General features: G+C 33.4%; 1 protein-coding gene across 1 annotated transcript in view; it reads right to left on the reverse strand.

The window, feature by feature from the left end:
- Positions 1-19,109, reverse strand: part of LOC149568384 (endo-1,3;1,4-beta-D-glucanase-like) — a 95,651-nt gene extending 76,542 nt beyond the window's left edge. Inside the window, exon 1 of the mRNA XM_089821320.1 lies at positions 18,896-19,109. Within this exon, the coding sequence (XP_089677446.1) occupies positions 18,896-19,046 (151 nt within the window). The 5' untranslated portion in view covers positions 19,047-19,109. The remainder of the gene's footprint in view (positions 1-18,895) is intronic.
- Between the last annotated feature and the right edge of the window lie 4,169 nt (positions 19,110-23,278).

A 23,278-nucleotide genomic window follows, 5' to 3' on the forward strand; every position in this document is an offset into this window, starting at 1 on the left:
TTACTATGTCAAACTGTATATGGTGAAATAGAGGAATTAAAATATTTTAACTACCTTAGAATGGCCAAGTCAGCCCTCTCACGAAGAGATCTTTACAAATCACTAATCACCCATATTGTTATAGTAAACCGTTGTTGTTGTAGTTGATGTATTGAATAAAGGAGATGAAAGCTCCTTGTATAGATTTACAAAGAAGATGTTTCTAAAAGAAACAATCGTGAACTAAAGATAAAGAGAAACTATTCAATAAACTAAAGGTTAACTAAGATGACCATTAAAAAAACATTAAATTATTTTAATGCCTTCCCTTAATGGTCATTGTCACAGATTCTTCAAAACATTTTGTTGTTGCTAAGGCCCTCCCTGAATCTGCAAAATATTAATGACCAAGAAGCCAAAATTTGTCTAGAAAAGAACTAAAAAAGGTGGTTGTAATGTTTCTTCCCTAGCTACCTCAAAGGTAGCGGGAATTATTATAAATTGTCTCTCTTTTCTAAAGATTATGATATCTGATTTTACTTGTAGACTATTATTAATGATTGTGAAATTATAATAATACTATTATGATGTGCACTTGGGATATCATTGATCTTAGATATATATATATGAAATAGAATATATGATCTTTATAATGAGAAAGCATGTTGTTGGTTCCCAAAACCAAAGATTGGAATCTTACGAGTCTTGTCAACTCGATGCTAGGATATCCAACCAGTTATGGCCAACTTGACGGAATTGATCGATGCGATCAAATCCCCTACACTTCTGGCTCTACAAACCAAGGCGGGTGTACCTAATCCTGGACAACAACCTTAAATCCAAAATACTTAAAGCAAATTGGTTAGAACATGAATACAACGAAAGTTTTCCAAATAGCAAGAATTATGGAAAACCTCAAACTTGCAATTTATGAATTAAGAATAATAAACGAATATATGAATGTTTTCAAAAGAAGAATAAGTATAGATTAATGCAACAAATGAATATATTAATTCTTCAAAGGAAAGAGATGAAACAATTGCCAACATATGGATTGCAAATTATGACGAATATAAAGACCAGTGTCAAAGGGCGATAGAATCAATATTATAAGTTTAATACATACAACTTTATAAAATTCTATGCACATAAATTATAAACAATTTAGTAATCAAGATGCGATAGATCAAAAATATGGATGCAATTTTAAAACAGTCTGAAATGTATTTTAACTCCTATGGTTCGTAGACAAACCAAACATAGATTCAGAAATAATTAAATATTTCTCAATATATATGATGTTCGATTTTAAAATGCTATAATTGATCTTGTCCACTTATCTATCATATAAATTATTTATAAAATTAAAATAATAATTATAAAGGACGAAATTATATATTTTAACTCTAAAGCTTTATGCAAATAAAATGAATATTTCTTACTAATCATGCCGGAAATAAAATTGCACTAGAGACACTCCTTATGGATGATCCACCCAATGCAGTTGGACTCTAGAATCGCATATAAATATATTTAGTAATCCACAATCCACGAGCCTAGTTCAAAAAATCATTTCTTTACCAATGAAAGAATATAATACATCAAATGCGTAATATATTGAGTATATAAAATTTTGGAATTGTATATCCTTATTTATAGATTTTAGAAGGGTATTGGTTGCTTTCGAAGCATTACACCTCTTCATAACAAATTATTGAATATAAAACTTTAATACAACTTTTACATAAGATAATCGATAATTTGACAATTTTATTTCCTTGTGCCCTCAAAAATAATTAGGATCGATATAAAATATAATTATTGCCTGGGTCTTCGATTCTCCAAATCCACGCAAGCTTTCCACCAGCAAGCACGTCCTGCAAGAAATACATAATAACATTAGATAAAATTTATGCAAATGATTGGCAATTGACATATAAATTCTATGTTCAAGTGGCTATCCATTACTTCCAAATATCCCTCCTTATTTCAGGTATTGGCAAATATCAAGCGATGAATGGATGATGGATCAACATTATGACAAGGTTGCGCTTATTATTTTCATCCTCCTCTTGCGTGCTTGACCACAAATTTTATTAAGATGATTCGGGTGACCTCCACTTCAGTCTTCATTTGATAACCGGCTTCCTCAATTGGTCCACGGTGCACAAGCTCCCTCCTTTTCCGTGAATATCTCCAAACTTCTGCTGTGTTAGATAATTTACAACCTTTTTGTTAGTGCAATGTCTCCTTCAGATATCTGTGCAATGCTTATGATTTTGACTCTCGATATTACGTTGCTTTTTTCCCCTGCATGTGCTCTTCTTTGCTCTCTCCAAACTACGGGTTGCTTGCACCCATTATATTTTTAATATTCACATGATTTGTTTGATATCTTGTAACAAGCGATGAAATTTGTGTTGCTGTTGAACATTCTTAGTTATCAAAGTGGCCTATTTCCTCTTTGTGAATTAACGCATACGAATGTCTGTATTGCTCCTTCAACAATCACCCGTGTGATGCCATATAACCTCCACGGCCATATATTTGTTTGAAATTTCAATTGGATCAATTACTTGTACAGACTTTGAAGGACTCCACCAAATGCTTCTATCGTGGAGTTCCTTCTGGAAGGAGAGCTTAGTTCGTGCCTATCATAGACTCCAAAGGAAAAAGAATAACCTTAAAAAATGTCTCAACTTTATCCATCTAATGACTAATAAATTTCATAGAACTAGGGGAAGCAGCCAGCAGCACTCTGTCTTCCATGTGACTTTGATTTTGGACTTCATTTCAATTACGTGGTGCTACCTTCATCAGTATCATTGCTGACTCATCTCCGAGAACCTTCCATGTCATGTGATCATTCTCTAAATTGTTGACTGAACTTATACTTTGATGCTTAAATTCTATAAGTAGATGTTCCCTTACATCCTTGCATATACTGATGACAATGTTATGTGTTGTTATTTTCTGAAAAGACATTCCGTATCGGATGAAATATTATGCCTTTGTGTGTAATATGTCTACATCTTTTACTCATCTCCATAGTATATATGCATATACAATTGTTCTTAAAAATCAAAATCTCATTGTCTCTTCATCTACTTATATGAACATCTTATGTCTCATGTTTCGACATCACTCACAATTCTACCCTTGTACCTACAATGTATGATTCCATGCTCTTGTTTGATGTGGGTGGTAAGTCTCCAACCCTATTACTCAAATGGAGACTCTAATATTTTGAAAAAGTTAGAAGTTCCATCACATGCCACAATTGTATGTAGCACAAGTTTGATACACACTATCGCATGTTACTAAGGAGTATATCCAATACTAGGGCAATGCATGCTCAAAGCCCATTGTCTGACCGTTGATCCCTAATTTGATATCGTTGTTGTATTACTAGAATGTGCTTGTTATTACAATACACTTCTAATATTGCTTCACCCAAGATGATCAAAGGTTCAATATATAAAAGGCATCTATTAGTTATAGACTATCCGATCATTGCACTATATTTTCTCCCAAACTTGTACATTATTGAGCAAAGGACAATGGTGTTGTTGAATGTCTAATAGTCTGTGTTCGCTATATCTCCCCTTTCAAATGATATTTCAATCTCCTTTAATATATCATGGTGTGATGTGTTTTGGGTTGTGACTCTTTTTAGTTACCAATCATACCTATTGCAAATATATTATTAATTATCCACAAACAAATTACTGAACGGTTTGGAGTTTCATACTTTGAAATCCTTTCATTAAAAATTCTTGTTGAAGTGGGGTAATCATACACGATGAGGGAGTTGTGTATCAACATTTATTTTAATAGTGCTATCCCCTTCTTTGCTAATCGCAAATCTTACTTAAGCTTCCATCACTCCATACAATATATTGGTATTTTTAATATAAAATCTAATACTCCTTGAATCGTCGATGCTAACCATGAAAGTTAATGAGAAAAACTGACTTGAGCTATAATAATCCATTGGGACTGATCTATAATTGTGCCCAACATAAACATTATTGTTGAAATATGCTTACTCTTTGGTCATTGATTCATTTAGGTATATATTTTGGGTGGAGCAAGCCAAGTCAGGCCACAACATATGTTTTACTCTTATTTAGGCATCATCAACCACTAATGGTTATCATCATTTTTAATCACCATGCCATTATATTGTTCGCTTGTTGACTTTATATATGAATAGTAGGTCAATACTTAGTCTTACCCATTCCAAATTACCAAGCTCCTCCCATTTTATCCATTTTATCATTTTAATTAGATCAATGTAATTATAGTTATAATTATGATTAAATATATAGCTCCTCCCATTTTATCCATTTTATCATTTTAATTAGATCAATGTACTTACAGTTATAATTATAATTAAATATATTATAATTATAATTTTTAAAACTATTAATTTTATTATCTTATTGTTATTTATTTTATTTTATTAATATAATTAAAATTGCTATAACTATAACTATATACATTTTTTAATTAAAAATTACTTATTCAATCTTCTACTTTTAATTCTTATCATTATTATTATTTTCCTAGAAAGTGAGGCATTATAGTGTCCTCTTCTTCAAAATGCTTTGCAACAAGAGACAAGAGTCTACCACTGACTCCACCACTAAGATGAGTCTGCCACTAAGCCTCTCAAAATCAGCAAAACATATAAACCATGAACCACTGTTGTCCTTCAATAAACTGCACATAAAAAGGTTTGAAGACTTTGATCATGAATCACAACCTTCACTGCCCCTGCAATTTTTCTCTTCTTTCTTTCAGCTACACCATTTTGTTGAGGATTATAAGGGACACAAAATTCCCTCTTAATCCCAACTTTAACACAAGAATTATGAAAAATACCAGACACATGCTCTCCTCCATTATCTGATTTCAAAATCTCAAAATCTTAATATTCTTGTTAGATAAATTTACAACAAGTCCTTTGAACTCTTTAACGTGAAAGCACTTCATCAAATTCTTTAGGCTTAAGAAAGTAAATCCAACATTTACGATAAAAGTCGTCTATGAAAGTAACATAACACCAGAAACCACTAAGAGAAGCGACTAATGTAGGACCACAATAATTAGAATGAAGCAACTCTAGGATATCTTTAGCTCTATTTTCACTACTTCCAAGAGAACTTTTAATGTTCTTTACTTAGAGCGCATCGCTTGCAAACTGCTTCAAGATTTTGGTTCAACTTTTGAAGACCAAACACAACATTTTCCATAGAAGATAAAGTTTTGAAATTAAGATGACCAAACCTCTTGTGCCATAGTTTACTTGAATTTGAAGAATCATTAGCTAAGATTTGAATGGTATGGGCTAAAAGATTGTAAAGACTATCATGACGAACTCCAATCTCACAAGTTGATTGAATATTTAAATTATTTTTCCCTGCAAGAGCTTTTCCATCAACAAAGACAACATAATAGCCTTTGTCTACAAATGTTGATATAGAAATCAGATTCTTTTTTATGTCGGGAATAAGGACATCGATCAAGTGAAGGGGAATACCGGAATCCAATTGAAAAGAAGCAGAACCAACACCTTTAACTAATAGCTTGCATAATCTCCAATGATGCCTCGAAGGTAAAAGACTTTTTCTTCCAAGTTGAAGAGATGTTCTCGATAAATAGTGATATGTCGGATTGCACTACTATCAATCAACCATGTGCCACTATTCGTAGCTATATTGTTGGAGAGTGCATAAATAAATAAAAACCCTCTTCCACTTGATTATGTTTAGAAGAATATTCTACATTTGCAGCAGCAGCTTGAGGCTTTTGTCTAGAGTTACAATCTCTAGCAAAATGTCCAAACTTGTCACATTTAAAGCATTGGGTCCTAGACAAATCCCTTTTCCCTTTCTTATTGTCAAGAGCTAACTCCAAGATTTTATCGCTGAATCTTTTGAAGTTTCCTTTCTTCCCTCTACCTTTGGAAGTGTGAGCTGCAAGACCATGATCATCTTCATGATAACTTTTACATCCATTTCCTCTCGCCTATGATTTGGATTCTTCTTGAATGCGATCAGCTCTTAGTCGATCAAATTTTGGAAGCTCGTCTCTTCCACTAACCCCTTGAATGAAGGATTCCCAAGAATGAGGAAGTCCATTCATTACAAGCATAACTAGATCCTTATCTGCAAAACATTCATCAATTGCACTAAGTTGATCCTCTAACTTGGTAATTTTCATAATATATGAAACCATTGTTTTACCTCTAAACATTTTTACATGCAGTAGTTGAAGTCTCAGAACAAGAGCTCTACTAGTATTGTTGAACTCGTACAAATCCTTAAGAGCCTTAAACATCTCCTTGGCTGAATTCAATTAGAAATAACAAGAACCAAATGTTCCTTAACTAAAATGATCATAAACTTCTCAACCGTGATCTGTTATTTTTCCATTAAGTCTTTCAGCTTCATCAGATAGTTCTACAGCATCAGATTTAACATAATCCAAAAGGTCACTCTCTTCAAAGGGCAATGAGAACTCTAGGAGTTCATGAAGAGAAACTAGAAGAGTCATCCAATCGATCCTCCACTATCAAACCATTCACCATAGTCGCAAGCTGAAAACAATCAACTCAAAAAAAGAACAAATTGATAACTAATATAAAACAATTCTTGTTCTAGATCAAATTCTCAGACCCGCCCTAATACCATGTTAAGTTTGAATCAAAAATATAAGAAAGCAATGAATTGAGATAACAAAAAAGTAGAGAACACAAGTATTGTCCTGGGAAAAACCCTCCTCACGAAGGGAAATAACCCAACCCACCAAAATTGTAGCCTTTACTTTATATGCAAAGATTCGATTACAAAAGTCCGCTCTTTGAATTAGATTCTGTAATGCCCCACTTTAGCAGTTAAATTAATTTCCTATAAAGTTATTAAATAAATTAAAAATTAAAAGGTGACTTTATATTTAATTAATTTAATTAATTATTGTATTACAACGGAGAAGCTTCTAGAGTGTGTATTAATTATTGGAAAGGGGGAAGCCTCTAGTAATTTAATTTTCTAGAAGCACAATTAATTATTGTATTGCAAGGGAGGAGTTTTGAGAGAGTGCATTAATTATTAGAAGGGGGAAGCTTCTAGTACTTGCAATTAATTAATATTTGATCTCCTTCTAGAAGGGTGTAGGGAAAGTATAAATAGAGGTGGGAGCTTCATTGTTTAGCATCGGATGATTGTGAATTGCATTTGATAAAAGCTTGGAGGTGTGAGTTAGAGATTTGGTCTTGGCATTAGAGGACATTCATCCTCTCTTGCAACATTCTAGACATCATTCCCTTGGGGTTTGGCCTTTAGAATACATTACTATGTATTTGATTTTATCATTTTGAGAACTAATATTATTTTAGCAATAGTTCAATCTTCAATTTGCATAAATTCCTTCTTACTCATGTTATGTCGATTGAAACCTATGCAAAGACATTAAAATCGCTTTCAGCAATTGGTTTAGTTCTTGGGCATTTCTTGTATCGGATGATGGTGAATTGCATTTCATTGGAACTTGGATGTACAGTTCTATTCTTGGCATTAGAGGACGTCTATCCTCTCTTTTGACATTCTAGACGTCATTCCCTTGGGGTTTGGCCTTTGGAATTCATTGTTATGTATTTGATTTTATCAATTTGAAAACTAATATTGCTTCAGCAGTAGTCCAATTTTCCATTTGCATAAATTCCTTTTTGTTCATGTTATGTGGTTTAAATCTATGCAAAGGCATTACAATCTCTTTCAGCAATTTGGTTTAGTTCTTGGGCATTTCTAGGGTGTCCATTACAATGGTATCATAGCTTGCTTGCAAAGTGTTTCACAAAGTTATAACCGGTAGGTGCCTAGTACAATGGTATCAGAGCTTCCCATCACAGTGGTATCAGAGCTTGCTTGCAAAGTGTTTCACGAAGTTATAACCGATAGGTGCCCATTACAGTGGTATTAAAGTCGTTTCTAGGGTATCCATTACAATGGTATTAGAGCGGAAGTCCTACCATCCTATGGAGGTCTTATAGGGAATTTGGGATAGCCAAATAGAGGAAAAAGTGTTTGACAAAATAAATATCGATCCATATCAGGATGTGATGTTCAGACAATTACTAAGTATACTAGAGGAGGGGCAACGTATGCAAGAGGAGCAGAATAGGCGAATGGATATGATGCGACAGGAGTAGAATAAGCAAATGGATATGATGTTGCAGCTTATGGCTAGACAGATGGGCATCAATATTGAAGATTTGTATGTTGCTCCAGTACAGGAGGTAGTTGATTCCTCAGGTGGGATCAAGACACATATAGAGCCATCCAGCTATGATGTTGGTGATGTCGATGTTTCAACAAAGTCAATAGATGTAGGTTTATGCTCTAGTATTATTGATTCACAATCTGGTGTTGAGTCATGTGTGCAGAGTCAGGAGTCCACATATAAAGCTTTGTTAGGGGATGGCGATGCAGCAATAGTGGGATTAGGACAATGCAAGGATACTGTCATATCAGCAACCACTTTTGTGTCAATTGAACCATCCAATGAGGAGTTTAGTAGTATGCATGCAGTGGTTGATGTTTGTTCTAATGATGGCGCACATGTTGATTATGAGTTTTCATCAACTACAAATTCGGTTCAATTTTCTATTGCAGCAATTAGTGTTGTTCCTATGTCCATATATTTCCATGCGGCTACACCTATTGTTGATACAGTTAGCATGAGTACATATGGTTCGCTTGTAGCTACATCTTTTTCAATGCATGTTGGTGATGATCAGAATTCCAGTCTGATATATATTATGTGGGTGGATACAAGGAAGAAAAGATTTCATAGAGCTTCTATGAAGTTTCCTTCTGGGGACATTCTAACTTCTACATCATTAGCACAAGTTTTGGGTGCTAGGTTGCAGGACGTGTGGTTATTCCTAATGATGCTGGTTAGTAGTTGGTTTAATATCCACAAGGATATCACATATTACTTCAATTGGGATCGAGGTGGAGGTTGGAGTTCATTGTGTTGTTGGATTGCTTGAGGACAAGCAATTTCAAGGAGGGTCAACTATAATGTCCCCACTTTAGCAGTTAAATTAATTTCCTATAAAGTCATTAAATAAATAAAAACTAAAAGGTGACTTTATATTTAATTAATTTAATTAATTATTGTATTACAAGGGAGAAGCTTCTAGAGTGTGTATTAATTATTGGAAAGGGGGAAGCCTCTAGTAATTTAATTTTCTAGAAGCACAATTAATTATTGTATTGCAAGGGAGGAGTTTCTAGAGAGTGCATTAATTATTGGAAGGGGGAAGCTTCTAGTACTTGCAATTAATTAATATTTGATTTCCTTCTAGAAGGGTGTAGGGAAAGTATAAATAGAGGTGGGAGCTTCATTGTTTAGCATCGGATTATTGTATCAGATGATGGTGAATTGCATTTCATAGGAACTTGGATGTACAATTCTGTTCTTGGCATTAGAGAACGTCTATCCTCTCTTGTGACATTGTAGATGTCATTCCCTTGGGGTTTGGCCTTTGGAATTCATTGCTATGTATTTGATTTTATCAGTTTGAAAACTAATATTGCTTCAGCAGTAGTCCAATTTTCCATTTGCATAAATTATTTTTTGTTCATGTTATGTGGTTTAAATCTATGCAAAGGCATTACAATCTCTTTCAACAATTTGGTTTAGTTCTTGGACATTTCTGGGGTGCCCTTTTTAGGGTATCCATTATAGTGGTATCAGAGCTTCCCATTACTGTGGTATCAGAGCTTGCTTGCAAAGTGTTTCACGAAGTTATCACCGATAGGTGCCCATTACAGTGGTTTTAGAGCTTGCTTGCAAAGTGTTTCACGAAGTTATAACCGGTAGGTTCCCAGTACAGTGGTATCAGAGCTTCCTATTACAGTGGTATCAAAGCTTGCTTGCAAAGTGTTTCACGAAGTTATAACCGATAGGTGCCCATTACAACTTCAAACCACAATGATCTCTCAAAGATCAAATCGAAAGAAGAAATCATCAAAGTATCACTTACAGAGGACTTGATACTCAAAACTTAACACAAAAAATATTCATGAGACACTATTATCTTAACTTCATGACTTAGAGAAATATCACATAAAAGATAAATGAACGCTTAGAATCACTTTCCACGTGAATTTTTAGAATATAGACCTCAAAATAGAAAACTAACAAATCTACATAGAGAACTATAGAAAGTCAACAACACTTCTTATCACCCGATGATGCGCACACGAAATATCTCTAAGAATAATTGACCAAGAAGCAGCCACACTAAACATCAGCAACAACATAATAGATAAACACCACTCATGAAGAACAACCGTCAGCAAAAACAAATCATCCAACATCTATGAACCGTTTTAGCTACCGCTTTAAACAGACAACAATGACGATAAAGAATAGAGACAAAAGAATAACCAATATCATGAGAAGATGTAATGGCGCCATGTCACAATGCTAAACAAGAACAAAATGACAGGGTAGAGAGCGATAATCAAGATTATGAAGCCATGATGGACATAGTCACTTTCACACAAAGCTTTCAATCACATATAATTTGTTGAATAGGTTAATAATAGAAATAAACATGGAGGCCTTTGAAGAAGTTGGAAGCTTCAAAATATAGCACAAACGGTACTAGCTAAACAAAGACAATTAGCAGCACCAATATGAAGAGATTGGAGAGAGAATGCATAGATGTCCAATATACATAAGATTTGTCTAGAAGCTACAACTAGTTTCAACACTATCAAGATTGAACTACATAGACTTTTTAGTACTACTTATCATATAGAATACTAATAAGGATTTTGTTGGTTGTCATGTAACTTTGTAGTAACTTCTTGAAATGTTTCTAAGCATGGATTGATCCAATCAATACAATCCTTTGTGCTTCTATTGTCTTTGTTTAATTATCAAGCTAGAAAATTTAAGTCCAATTGGGACCATGTAAGCTTTTCTTAATTATTATGGCACTTTTTTAGTACTCAGCCATTGAGACATTAGAACTTAAATCACTTTTCAAAATTGACTGTACTGTTAATTACACTCGCAATTTCAACTTGTCTCTTTCAACTAGAACAATTTACGGCATTACTTTCTTGCAAATCAACCTCCTAGGAACTCCTATCATGACATTTCAACAATCTTCCCTTAATTTACTATCACTACTATCCTTCGTCCACACACCTATGTAATCACAAGTATTATATATTAAGGTTCCTTAATTCATATATGCATGCTTTATCCATATTCTTATATGAATAGTTACCTTAAATTTGAGGACTTGAAAAGTGTCCAATAATTGCACAAACTTTGGATAACATAGTAAAAATAATAATCCCATGGGCTCTAATACCATATTAGAGTTGGCACATAATACTCCCTGCCATGTGATGCAAAACTTAGCTTTGAAAATAGCAACCAAAGATCTAAAAGATTCAGGTGGAAGATAGACCAAAAATGTGAAAGTGATTTCATTCTATCAAAGTACGCAAATGCACAATGTGCACGTATGACATGAAAATCATTTCAAGATGAATATAACATCCCCTTTATTTGGATCATAGAATTTAATTAAATGATTAAAATTACATAGTCAAAAGAAACATTAAAATAATTTTATTATTAAATAAGGTCATTAAAGTAACGTATTTTATGTCAATAAAGAATTAAAGGGCCCCCTCAAAAAAACATTAAAATAATTTTATTATTAAATAAGGTCATTAGAGTGACATATTTTATGTCAATAAAGAATTAAAGGGCCCCCTTGATTATTTCCCAAGTTTATAATTAATGAGAAGGAAATTTTATAAAATTTGCAAAAGCTTCTTGAGAGGATTATAAAAGGTAGATTTGGATTCATTTCAATGTACTTGGTTTATTATTATTTCTTGCGAACTCGTGAGCTTCTCGCTTTCGGTTCAAGAAATTGAGGCAAACTCTTGCTATTTCTTAGTTGATTGGACGAAAATCTATTTCATCCTTCGGGTAAATTCATCTCAAGATTCATATTCATGTTCCATTACAAATTGGTGGTGTTCTTTGAAGACCAATTTGTAATGTCCCCATTTTTTGGCTAGCATCAGGGGTTGAGAGATTAGCCTATTATTGTGATCCTCGTAGGCTAACTATTGTGGATAGAGGGTTTTCTAAGGCAATGGCTTGGCTTGGGAGGGTCTTGTCTTCTCCACAATTCAATAAGTTACATGTCGGTCTTCGTTTGGCTCAAATCAGACATTGTTTGGGCTTAATTTTGTGTACTAAGTATTTGTGATAAGTCGGGTGTTGATTGAAATGGACCCTCTCTATTTTTAGTGCATTTAGTCACATGGAGAAATAATAGGTATGACTCATATTTCAGACGACATATTTAAATGATGAGTATTTTGGGAGCTATTATATTTTTAGTGGCCAAATTATTATTAAATCATTAAGTAGCGTATTATAAAGTTATAATTTAACTTTATAATTTCACTTTAAGTTGAGGGTTGAGTCATCATTGGAAGGGGCCATTTATCATATGCCTAAGCCAAGTATTAAATATTTATAGTGATGATGTATTGGAAGTTTCAAAAACTGATTTCATTTGGGAAACTTTCACAGATTTTGAAGTTAGGTTCTTTTGGAAACTTTTATCAACAAAGCATCATAAATATGAGCTCATTTCATTGGACAAAGTGCACTTGGATAATTATTTGCTTTTGTTGTATTTGTGGCTTTTTCTGAGGTTCTGAATTTTGTTGCCCTTGCTGTAGTATAAGAGTTTGAATTCTGGGTTGTGTATGCAATCCAAACCTGAAGTATTGTGGATAGTGCTCTGGAAATTATTTTGAGGAATTGTCATGCAATTTTGCTGCTGAGATAAAGCAAATTTCCTTGCTTCTCTACTGTTCTTGTCTGTATCTGAGATGTTTATTGGAGTTGGACAAATTATCCTTGTTTGAGGCAAACAAAAATCTGCTGTTGATTTCCTTATACTTGCATGTGGGTTTGGAGGGCTTGAATATAAGCTGCGGCTGCCAATTCCTTTTTCTGTAGCAGCAATTGGACCATAAATACCTGCCGACATCCATATAGGCAGCACTTGTACATACTGGAATGGCTGCTACTTATAATCAGGCCTTATGATTTTGAATTACAGGCCTGTGGTTACATTTAAGGCAGGGTCTGTCATCTACAGGGGCGTCTGCAAATTGGAGTGGTTGTGGCAATTTATTGAGGTCCTGCGAACTAACATTTGTACCTGCATTTGAAATTCTGAGGTTGCGATTTATTATTTAGGGGTTAACATCATTTCTCAGGTGGCCGAAAATCTGAAGTTGAATGCCCAGACTTCTGCAAATTACATGGGCAGCTTAATTCCCAGTTAGGATCTGCGATTTGCTCAGGGAGAGCAGCTTGTGCATGGGTGTTTCATCTACCTGATAAAAGCAATGTGCTGTGAGTTCTCTGCTCAAGAAATTTGACTGGTAAAGTAATAATAAGTATGAGGATTGATTTTGCTTTCCCACAGATTGGTATTGTTGGTCAAATTGCAGTTTACCATCACAGATCAGAATTTAGTTATAAACATTTGCAATAAATCTTCAAAGTTAGTGTGTATTCAGAAAATTCAATAATTTGGTGTTCATTTGGCATAATGAACAATCTGCAATTCTTTCCTTACTATCTGATTTGGCTTGGCCATCACCCATGATATTACTGAAAGTTGCCTTGCCTTTATTATAAGTATGAAAATTAGTAATTGAGAATCAGCAAACTTTGGGAGTTCATTTCATTGGTTTGACAATATTATTTTATATTATGGAGATTATTTTGAGGGATTGGATTTTTGTGGTTGTTCTTAGGGTGGGTGTTGGGCGTGTAAGCTTGTATGCTTTGGCATTTATGATGATTGCCTAAGAGGATAAAACAAATCAAGAGCTTTCTGTGACATAGTATCAGCATTTAAATTAAATTAATAACCACTAGTTTTGGACACCAAACTTGGTATTATAAAACATTTTGAGTGAGCTGATTTCATAATTTGACAAAGGAAAAGAAGGGTGCTTGCTTGTGGACTGTCATGCCCTGCCTGAGTTAGGCATAATAAATAATAAGTCACAGCACTAAATGATGAATCTCGAAAGCAAGGGAATAAAATATATACAATAATAAAAAAGGCCACTTAAGGGTCTACCCAACTCATTTATTAATAAGAGAGAACCCACCCCCTAGAGATGAGCACCATATCTAGAGGATGTAATATATTAAACATTTGTCCCTATTGCTAGCCAGCCTGGTTGTGACCCTTGGTGACATTTTTTGAATGCAAATTTAAAATTATGTGCTGGCCAACCTGATTACATAAGTTGTATTGTTTGGTAAAGAGATGCCCCTTGGAAGGTATAAAGAGAGATATGTGGAGACTCAATTGGGCATTCATTGATCGCAACATAATTCTGATTTAGAAAGCAGGCAATGAAGATAAACAACAGCAGATACAAGAATATGTTAAAAACTTAAAATACAATCTTGAAAGGGAGAAGAATATAAATTTGCCGAGAGCAGAGACAGAGCAGTTGAAGAGGAGGGATACAACAGAAAAACATATTAAGGGTGTGCACAAAAATTAATAAGAAGCCACAATTCAAAAATAATAAACAGCAGATATATTTTCTTAAGGCAGCGACTGCCATGATATCCTAAGGTAGCAATTAATATTGCTAATGGCAGTGATAAAGAATGAAGAGCAGTGATCAAGTCTATAATAAAACAGTGATTATCTTTCAAAAGATAGTGATTAGTAAAGTAAGGGCACCTCCCTTGGGAAGCAAAGCATTCCTTGTAGAGCATTGCATATTTTCATTCACATAGGAAGATATCAAAAGCATCATCAAACACATCGAACTAAGAGAGAACAAGGATAAGCATCAGTAGTTAAGTCAGTGATTGAGTCTATAATAAAGCAGTGATTATCTTTCAAAAGATAGTGATTAGTAAAGTAAGGGCACCTCCCTTGGGAAGCAAAGCATTCCTTGTAGAGCATTGCATATTTTCATTCACGTAGGAAGATATCAAAAGTATCATCAAACACATCGAACTAAGAGAGAGCAAGGATAAGCATCAGTAGTTGCATAGCATTAAATCCATAAATCACTGATCCTTCACAAAATCAAGCAAACAATCAGTCAGCAAGATCAAGCAAACAAATCATCAAATCTACATCCATCGTCATCATATTGGGATCAGGAAAAGAAACAATTCAGCAATCAAGTATCACTCTAACAAATCAACATCATACAATCATCATCCACCAATATTTCAGACTAGCTAACATTGTATTGTCACTTTTAATCATCTAATCATCATTACATAATCATAACTCATCAATACCTTGAATCGTCAATAAGGAATTCATTCAATCAATCTATCATTCACCAATCATCAGTAGCAGCTGAAGAAAAATATATATACTCAGTAATAACATGATCAAACCACAGGAACACATCAATAATAAGTGCATACAATAGCTCATACAAAAAAGGACTTATTCATATCCTCTAATTGTTGTGTTAAGAGGAATGATTGTATTCCTTGTGCGTATCTGAATGTATGTGAATGTCAAGTTATTTTGCAGGCTCCAACATAACTATATGCTTATAATAAACATATGCAAGTAAATCTACACAATAAACAATATCATACACCTACAAAATCAAACATATTAAGGAAGGGAAGAAGTGCAAAGAGGGGGAACAGTAAGGCCTCACTAGGTAAACCACCTCGTGAGGTTGGTTAAGGACTGTATGAGGTCAAGGGGGACAGAGATTCCGCTCGTGGGCCTAGGGTCAAGTTGAGGACATCCTATTGCAATCTTCCCTCCGAGCCTATAAGAGTTAGTTATTGAGGTAACCAAGAAAGGGGTCCTTAAACATAAGAGAGAAGATAGTGTGATGAAGGGGAGCGGTGTACAGGCTCAGCTAGGTACACCACCTCATAATCATGGCTAACACCACATGAGGACAAGGGGACAGGAATAGTTGGGGCACCTCATCATAGTCTTCCTATCTCTACCCTAATAATAGTTGAGCCCATGAGAATTATGTGTTATAAGTGTATCTCTCTCAATCCTAAAAAATGGATGTATTATATGTATTATGATTAATTTATCATCTAATTTGGTTGCAGGTTCGAAGACAAGTATATCTCATCTTATTCCTAGTTTACAGTTATATCTCTAACTATATCATGTTCCTTGTTTCATTTGGAGTTTGAATATTGAGCAGATAACAAGGCAATCCAGGAAAGTGATATTACATAGGTGCTGATTGTAAAGATAATGCTTATTTGTTGAGAAACCCAAGAAAAATATAAGGTTTATGATTCTTAAGTTTTAATAATTTGGTTTGGTGTGGATTTGAGTTTCAAGGAATGAATTGCCTATCTAGGCATATAAAAGGTACTTTTTGTGCGTTTGAAATAAAAGAAACCAAGCTGCACACTTGTCCTCCATATTCTGAGAAATCGAATCATGTAGTCTCTTCAGTAATTCTTGGTGCAGTTGTAGCCTTTCCAGCACAAGTTTTTTTTCCCTTGAGCATGGATTTAATGAGAATTTTAACCTCGTTGGCATGGCTCTCTCTCAGAGATTGTTTAATTTAAGAGACAAATCTGTATTGAGTTCCGCTTTTTATTGCAGAATCTCATGGTTTGTACACATTGCCTGCAATATACAGCTTTGGAGTTGAAAGCTTATATTTTTATAATCAGTTCTCGGCATCAAGATTGTCCCATATTGACTATTTCCTTTCAAGGAGTTTATGGAAGTTTTCTGCTTAGTGAGACTCATTCCCTACACATAGGCTTTCTTTCCTAGCGTAAGAACTCCAAGATTTGGCACAGCTATGTGGTGTGAGGTATCTGCTGAACAGAGGACATTGTCATTTTCATTCACAGCAGCTCTTGGCTCATATCATAATTATATACTGAGGCATTTGGTGTTTGCTGGGCATATGGTAGTGAAGAGTTTGCTGTAATAAAGATAGTGGGTTTTCAGTGCTGGTCACTAACTTATGCTGGAAGGTGCAATTTTCCTGTTTTGGCGTAATAATGACATCTGGGTGCCTTCCTGTGACATGCTTTTCTTGAAGGCAGAAGCTTTTTTGAATGGCATCAACTCTCTCTCATTGTCTTATGCTTCCAACTCATCTGCTATGTATTTGAAAAATCTGCAATATTATTATTCTGCAACTCTGCAAACGAAGCTTCAAAATTAAAAGCTACAATCTCTGTTTTTTGATTTTTTATTTGTGTCAAGGCTTAACACATAATGACATGACAAATGTACAGATGGTTGACTTTGGAAGAAACTAGGGATATTTACACAATATTGAAGGTAAAAAGGACTATTATAATAAGACACTAATGTTTTTATTCACTTAATGCACAACTATCTTATCTTCATAGTTCGATGGAGTTTCCTGAGAGACAAAGTGGGTATGTGGGTACAGGATCCAGCAATGGCTTACGAAGGGCCTGAATTTGGGAATAATGAGGGGATGGCAGCAGATCAGCCATGGGGGCAGTGCAAATATACAGATTGAGGTGAGTTTAAACTTTAAATCTTCAAGGAAAAATCTGCAACATAACATCTCTGTGAGTGCCCTATGGAAGGCAAACCAGTTTTCACATATTTAAAGGTTACAATTGGTATATAAGCTTGTTTTCATGAAGTTAAAGGTTACAATCAGTACAAGAGCATGCATAATATAGCAAGTGATCTGACTGTGTCCCCAGCAGCGTGATGCTGCAAGGCGATGTTCACCGAATTCCCCAAGTCTCCAGATCTCAGAAACATCCCCTTACCAGAGATGCGGTTTTTTGGGGCATCGTCCCTGCAGAGCAATGCTTATCTTAGCCTTAGGAAGTTGGAGACCAGATTGTCTTAATCCATATGTTACAAGCACCTCAAGCTTTGAAAGAGAGTGGAAGAAACAGTGAGGAGAGAAGTTTATCAGAAAGGTGAAGAAAATAAACAAAAAGATTCAAGAGCGATAACATTCTTATCAACTGTACAAGCCTCGTCATTTAGATCAGTTAGATTCAGCTTCAACATTAGCTCTCTAAAGCGTGAAGATGGCGTCGGCAATCATCAGGTTTTCATGTCATAGTGAACATAGATACGGGGTAGAACTATATATATATATATATATATATATATATTAATAACCAAAAATATTTATTAGTAATTAATCTAAATAATAAATATATCTTATTCTTGTAGTAGTAATTGCCTTCTCTTGTTATGTTAGAATCAGAAACTGTGTGTAGAGCCGCTCCCGCTTTACAAAATATGTAAAATACAGAAACCTGAATATATTGCAATGCTCTGTTTATTTCAGAAGAAAACATCATAACATCTAAAGCATCCGACGAGTGTCAAGCAAATCTATAAATCAACTTTGCTCAGAAATGAACAACTCCAACCTAAAAGACTCCTTTTTACTACCCGATCTAAGCATCTAAAAAAAATATGATTTTCAAAAACTTGATTAGCAGGTCCAGATTTAACTAAGGGAGCCTATATACCGTTTCCGTCTACGGCAACCAAAACCTTTCGCAAAGTTTCTAGCCATTAGAGTTAGCGCATAAGTGAATAAGTTGCTACAGCGAATACATCTAGGCTAAATAAGGAATTAGACTTAGTTCTAGGTAGCAATCGATTTCAACTTCTTGTTTCAGCATTAGACCATGAGCAAACGATAGTTATAAAAATAAAAACAACTCAATCAAAAGAAGTTCACAACAAGTCATGTGAGAAAGTTGCATCGACAACTAAGCTGATTAAACATGCAAAACAAAATGATCAAAGAATGGCATAGAATACCAAAAACGTCAGCAATCAGAATGACTGCGGCAGCGGCGTCAGAGGAACCAGTGACATAAGCCGTCAAGTCATGGAAGGCTTCAAGCTTTCCAACACCGACAGAAGGATGATCTCGTGGTGGAGGTGTCTCACAACACTGCGGTCCTGCCATTTTCTTTCTTTCTTCCAAACCAGCTGTGAACTTTGTCTCAAAATCTGCCCGTGTCTCTACATTGATCTCAGACCCGATAAATATTTAGCCTATAATGCAATCTGTTTCCAAGGTCATCCAAAAAATTGTCGATTGTTCGCGTAATTTCCTGTGATCGCCCCTCGTCAGTGATGACGTTCCGAGAATAAATTTAAATTCGTGGTTTTTTAATGGAAGAATTTTTATCAGCCACAAAAAAATTGATGTATTCTCTAAAAATATGTTTATTAGTCCCCCTTGCCCCCCACCTGTCGGATATTAATTTTTTCGTGGCAGAATTCAATTGTCCGCAACAAAGGTTTTGGATGTAGTATTTTTTAACTCATTTATAGTATTTTTTTTAATTTTTGATTGGCTGCGGAGGAATTTCCTGGGCAGAATTTGAACTTTTGCAATTGTAAAAACCAAAAAAATGCCATGTGGATAAGTACTAAATTGGGCCGTGCATTAAATCGGCAGCCCCGCTTTTCGGTGAAAAAACAAATAAAAAATCTTCTTGAAGTAGCTGTTTTTTTCATAGGAACTGGAAGGAGACGAGTTGAATGGCTCAAAACTCCTTAAAGCTGAAAGAAAGGCAACTCACAAATACTATTAAATGCTACATAGGTCTATCACTCTGATTCATCTATTATGATATTGTAACTAAATTTAGATTTACAGTTATATATTGTTATATTTAATAATATAAATTATTGTAGATAATTTATAGATAAATATTTATTTGATTGATTCTATGTTTATTTATAATTTATAATTTTTATTTCTAATATATAGAATTTACTTATTGGTTTAGAAATTAATTTTAAGACTTAATAGTATATTTGTTGTTTTGAATTTAATAATTATAACTATTTTGTTCTAATCATAATTTAGTTTTTAGAACTAATTAGTATGAATTAATTTCAACTAATCTAAAAGATAACTTAATTATTATTACTCATATGTTTAAACTATTTAACCTCATTTTCAGAAATTTAATAATAAATATTTAATAAATCAATTATTGTTATTTAAATATAATTTTAAAAAAAATCATTCCAAAAATCTCTAAAGAATTTAACATGCATATAAATGTCAATCAAGTTTCAAGCCTAGTTAAACTATAGACTATATAAGAGAACTAACAAGCAATAGAAATGATAAAACAATGCTTGGTAAAGTCTTTACAATAGATACTAGTGAAAATTTTATAAATATTTCAAATTCACATTTTGTTTAAGTACCAAAGTTTTGTTTTTAAATATGCCAAAGATAAAGAGAAACTATGCCATTTAATGATTTTACTTCTTGGCAATTTTAACTATTGCAAGGAACTATTATGATTCCACATTTTTCTTACATGATGCCACCAACATCACTTATTTGTAACTATAAATACATTACACTATTATTATACTCATAAAGTCTCAGAGTTCCTACTAGTATAATAATAGTGTAATGTATTGACTTTGGTCTCTTGTTTTGTGTGTGTGTGTGTGTGTGTGTGTGTGTGTGTGTGTGTGTGTGTACGTACACACACTCCTATTGTTTATTCATTGTGCCATGTAACCTGTCTTGTCCCCTTCTCCAAAAGGCAGGGACTCCAACTCACCAAGAGCCCTTGTAATTTAATAAGTTATTTATTAGTCCCTTTCCAGATTCCTTTCTCATTAATTTTGGGAATCAAATAACTATAATTATTTAATAATTATTTTTCATTCAAATTTTCAAATTTTGTGATTAGCAGCTAGCTATTTTTCAGGGGTTTGGGATATTTATATGAAATGAAAATCAAGAAAAATGTGATTGAAGGGTAGCTGTAAGTGAAGACGTATTTTACATTTAACAAGTGAATAGTGAAAAGGATAGATAGGGATTGTGCAGAAGTTGAAAGCATATTTTACAGTTAACAAGTGGACAGTGAAAAGGATAGATAGGAATTACGTAGAAGTTGAAAGCATTAATTGTCACAATGCTTTGCTACTAGTGAGTAGCCACAGCATAGCCAGTTTCCTTACAACTTATCTCATGTTCTCATGTAGCTACTTAAGTGTCATTTCTGTTTAAATTTAAGCAACATAAGTGTTCCCATCTAAAACAATTATTTCAAAAAAGGAAAAAACTAGAATCTTTTCCTAGATAAGTGGAGCAACTATTGTTTAGGAATTGAAAGCAAGCTATGGGAGAAAAGGAGGGGCTTAAAATAAGCACTTGCACCATGTTCTCATGCCACTGTTTAGCTTATTTTGGCTAGCAATGGCTACTCAATTTTTATAGAAGAAATTTGTGGAGCTAAGTAGTGGTTACTGTTGATTTTTAAGCAGCAATTTTTATTGATTTTAAAATTAAAAAAATTTAAACTAATATTTTGATAGTTCAAAAAGGAAAAGAATTTTATGAAGACACATGGCAGTTATTTTAATAAGTGGACTGCCTGTTTTCAGCCCCCACCATTTTTCACCAGCTTATTTCATTAGCTACAAAATAGTTGCTCTGCTTTAAAAGGAGAAGATTCTATATTATCCTTTTTTTAACAATTTTAATGTATCATGAGAACATAAAACTGCTTAATTTTAAGCAGAAAACACTAATAAGCAGTAGCATGAGAACATGATGTTATTGAAAAAAGTTAGAAGTGACTCCATAAAAAAGAATTATCTTGTTTTTCATTAGCCTAACATTTTGCATCTATATTTAATTTACAACAAATGATATTAATTTTTATTTTTAATATATATTTAAGAGTAAGACTTAAAAAAAGCATAAAATTTTGTTTTCATGGGGCCATCTGCTCCACATATTACTCCAAAAAATATTGAGCAGTTGTTGCTAGCCAAAATAAGCCTAGCAGCAACATGAGAACATGCTCTTAACTTGAGTGGCAAGTATGACTTACCGCTCTAATTATATCTTACCAAATTATACGGTAACAAAATTATTGCAGTTATACAGTAATTACTCTTAATTAGGCTTGAAATTTGATGGTCGTATTGACCGTTTTTGTACTTTTGAACCGTATATGACAGGTTAAAAAATTGTAAGACTGTACGGTTTGATATGCTATTTTTTTAGAGAACCGTAAATATGACAATTAAATTTATTACTAAACCATCAATATTTGTTATCGGTATATTAGTATTATATTTAATATTATAAATAAATGTGATTTCATAATATGTATAATATATATATATATATATATATATATATATATATATATATATATATATATATATATATATATATATATATATATATATATATATATATATATATGTGATAAATTATTATTATTGTATATTATAGATGTTTCTATTTTTTTCTTCATCTTTAGTTATGTTTCTATTTTATGTTTGGTGAATGCGCATTTATATTAATTTAGAATCTTATTAAAATAAAATATAATAAATTTTAAAATTTATTTTTAAAAACATAAAATTTAACAATCTCTTAAATAGCATTTACACAAACTTAGAAACTTGCTTCTTTCATAATATTATATATAGTACTAATTTTTAATTACAAGTTATTCATAAAGAATTTTTTATATATTACTAATTAATATTATTATTTTCTAGATGGTCATGAATTGTAAAGATTGTGATATTAGCCTTCTTTTCTTTGGTAGATGCATGAAAAAACTTAGTATTCTAGTCCCCTTGTTGAAGTCACAATTCTCTAGACTTTTGTCTCTAATACTCTTCTTCTCACTTACATAATTCAGACCACTCCTCTTGCAAATTCTTCTGCCTTGAATGCATATCAGCATTTAAACCATGGAGTAAAATATGTTTATTAATCTCAGCTAATTTTTCGTCTACCACCTTTTTCTCCTTAAAAATATTTTTAAAACCATGTTTATTCCAAATCTTGATAAGCCCTTTGACATACTGCATTTTCTTGTGAAACTGAAACATTTTGGTTCCTGGCTCTAATGGAGCATCCTTCCACCATTGTTTTAAGAGGTCATCAAAGTGGGGATGGTGATACCATACACTTTCAACTAAAAGATGGTCTAAAAAAACTAGTAAGAGGATAATTTGATGGAAGAATGGACAATTGAATAGGGAAATGATCAAATTATGAATATGGTAGTATATCTGATTGGATAGTATAATTTTCCAAATTCCAACATTGTGAACACAAAAATCTATCAATCTAACTACAATCTGGTGGAACCCAACTCTTCTATAGTCCAAGTGAAAGATCCAGCT

Source organism: Cupressus sempervirens, chromosome 3, assembly GCF_028749045.1.
Source record: "Cupressus sempervirens isolate cs-2001-9-10 chromosome 3, ASM2874904v1, whole genome shotgun sequence".
NCBI classification, from domain to species: Eukaryota; Viridiplantae; Streptophyta; class Pinopsida; order Cupressales; family Cupressaceae; genus Cupressus; species Cupressus sempervirens.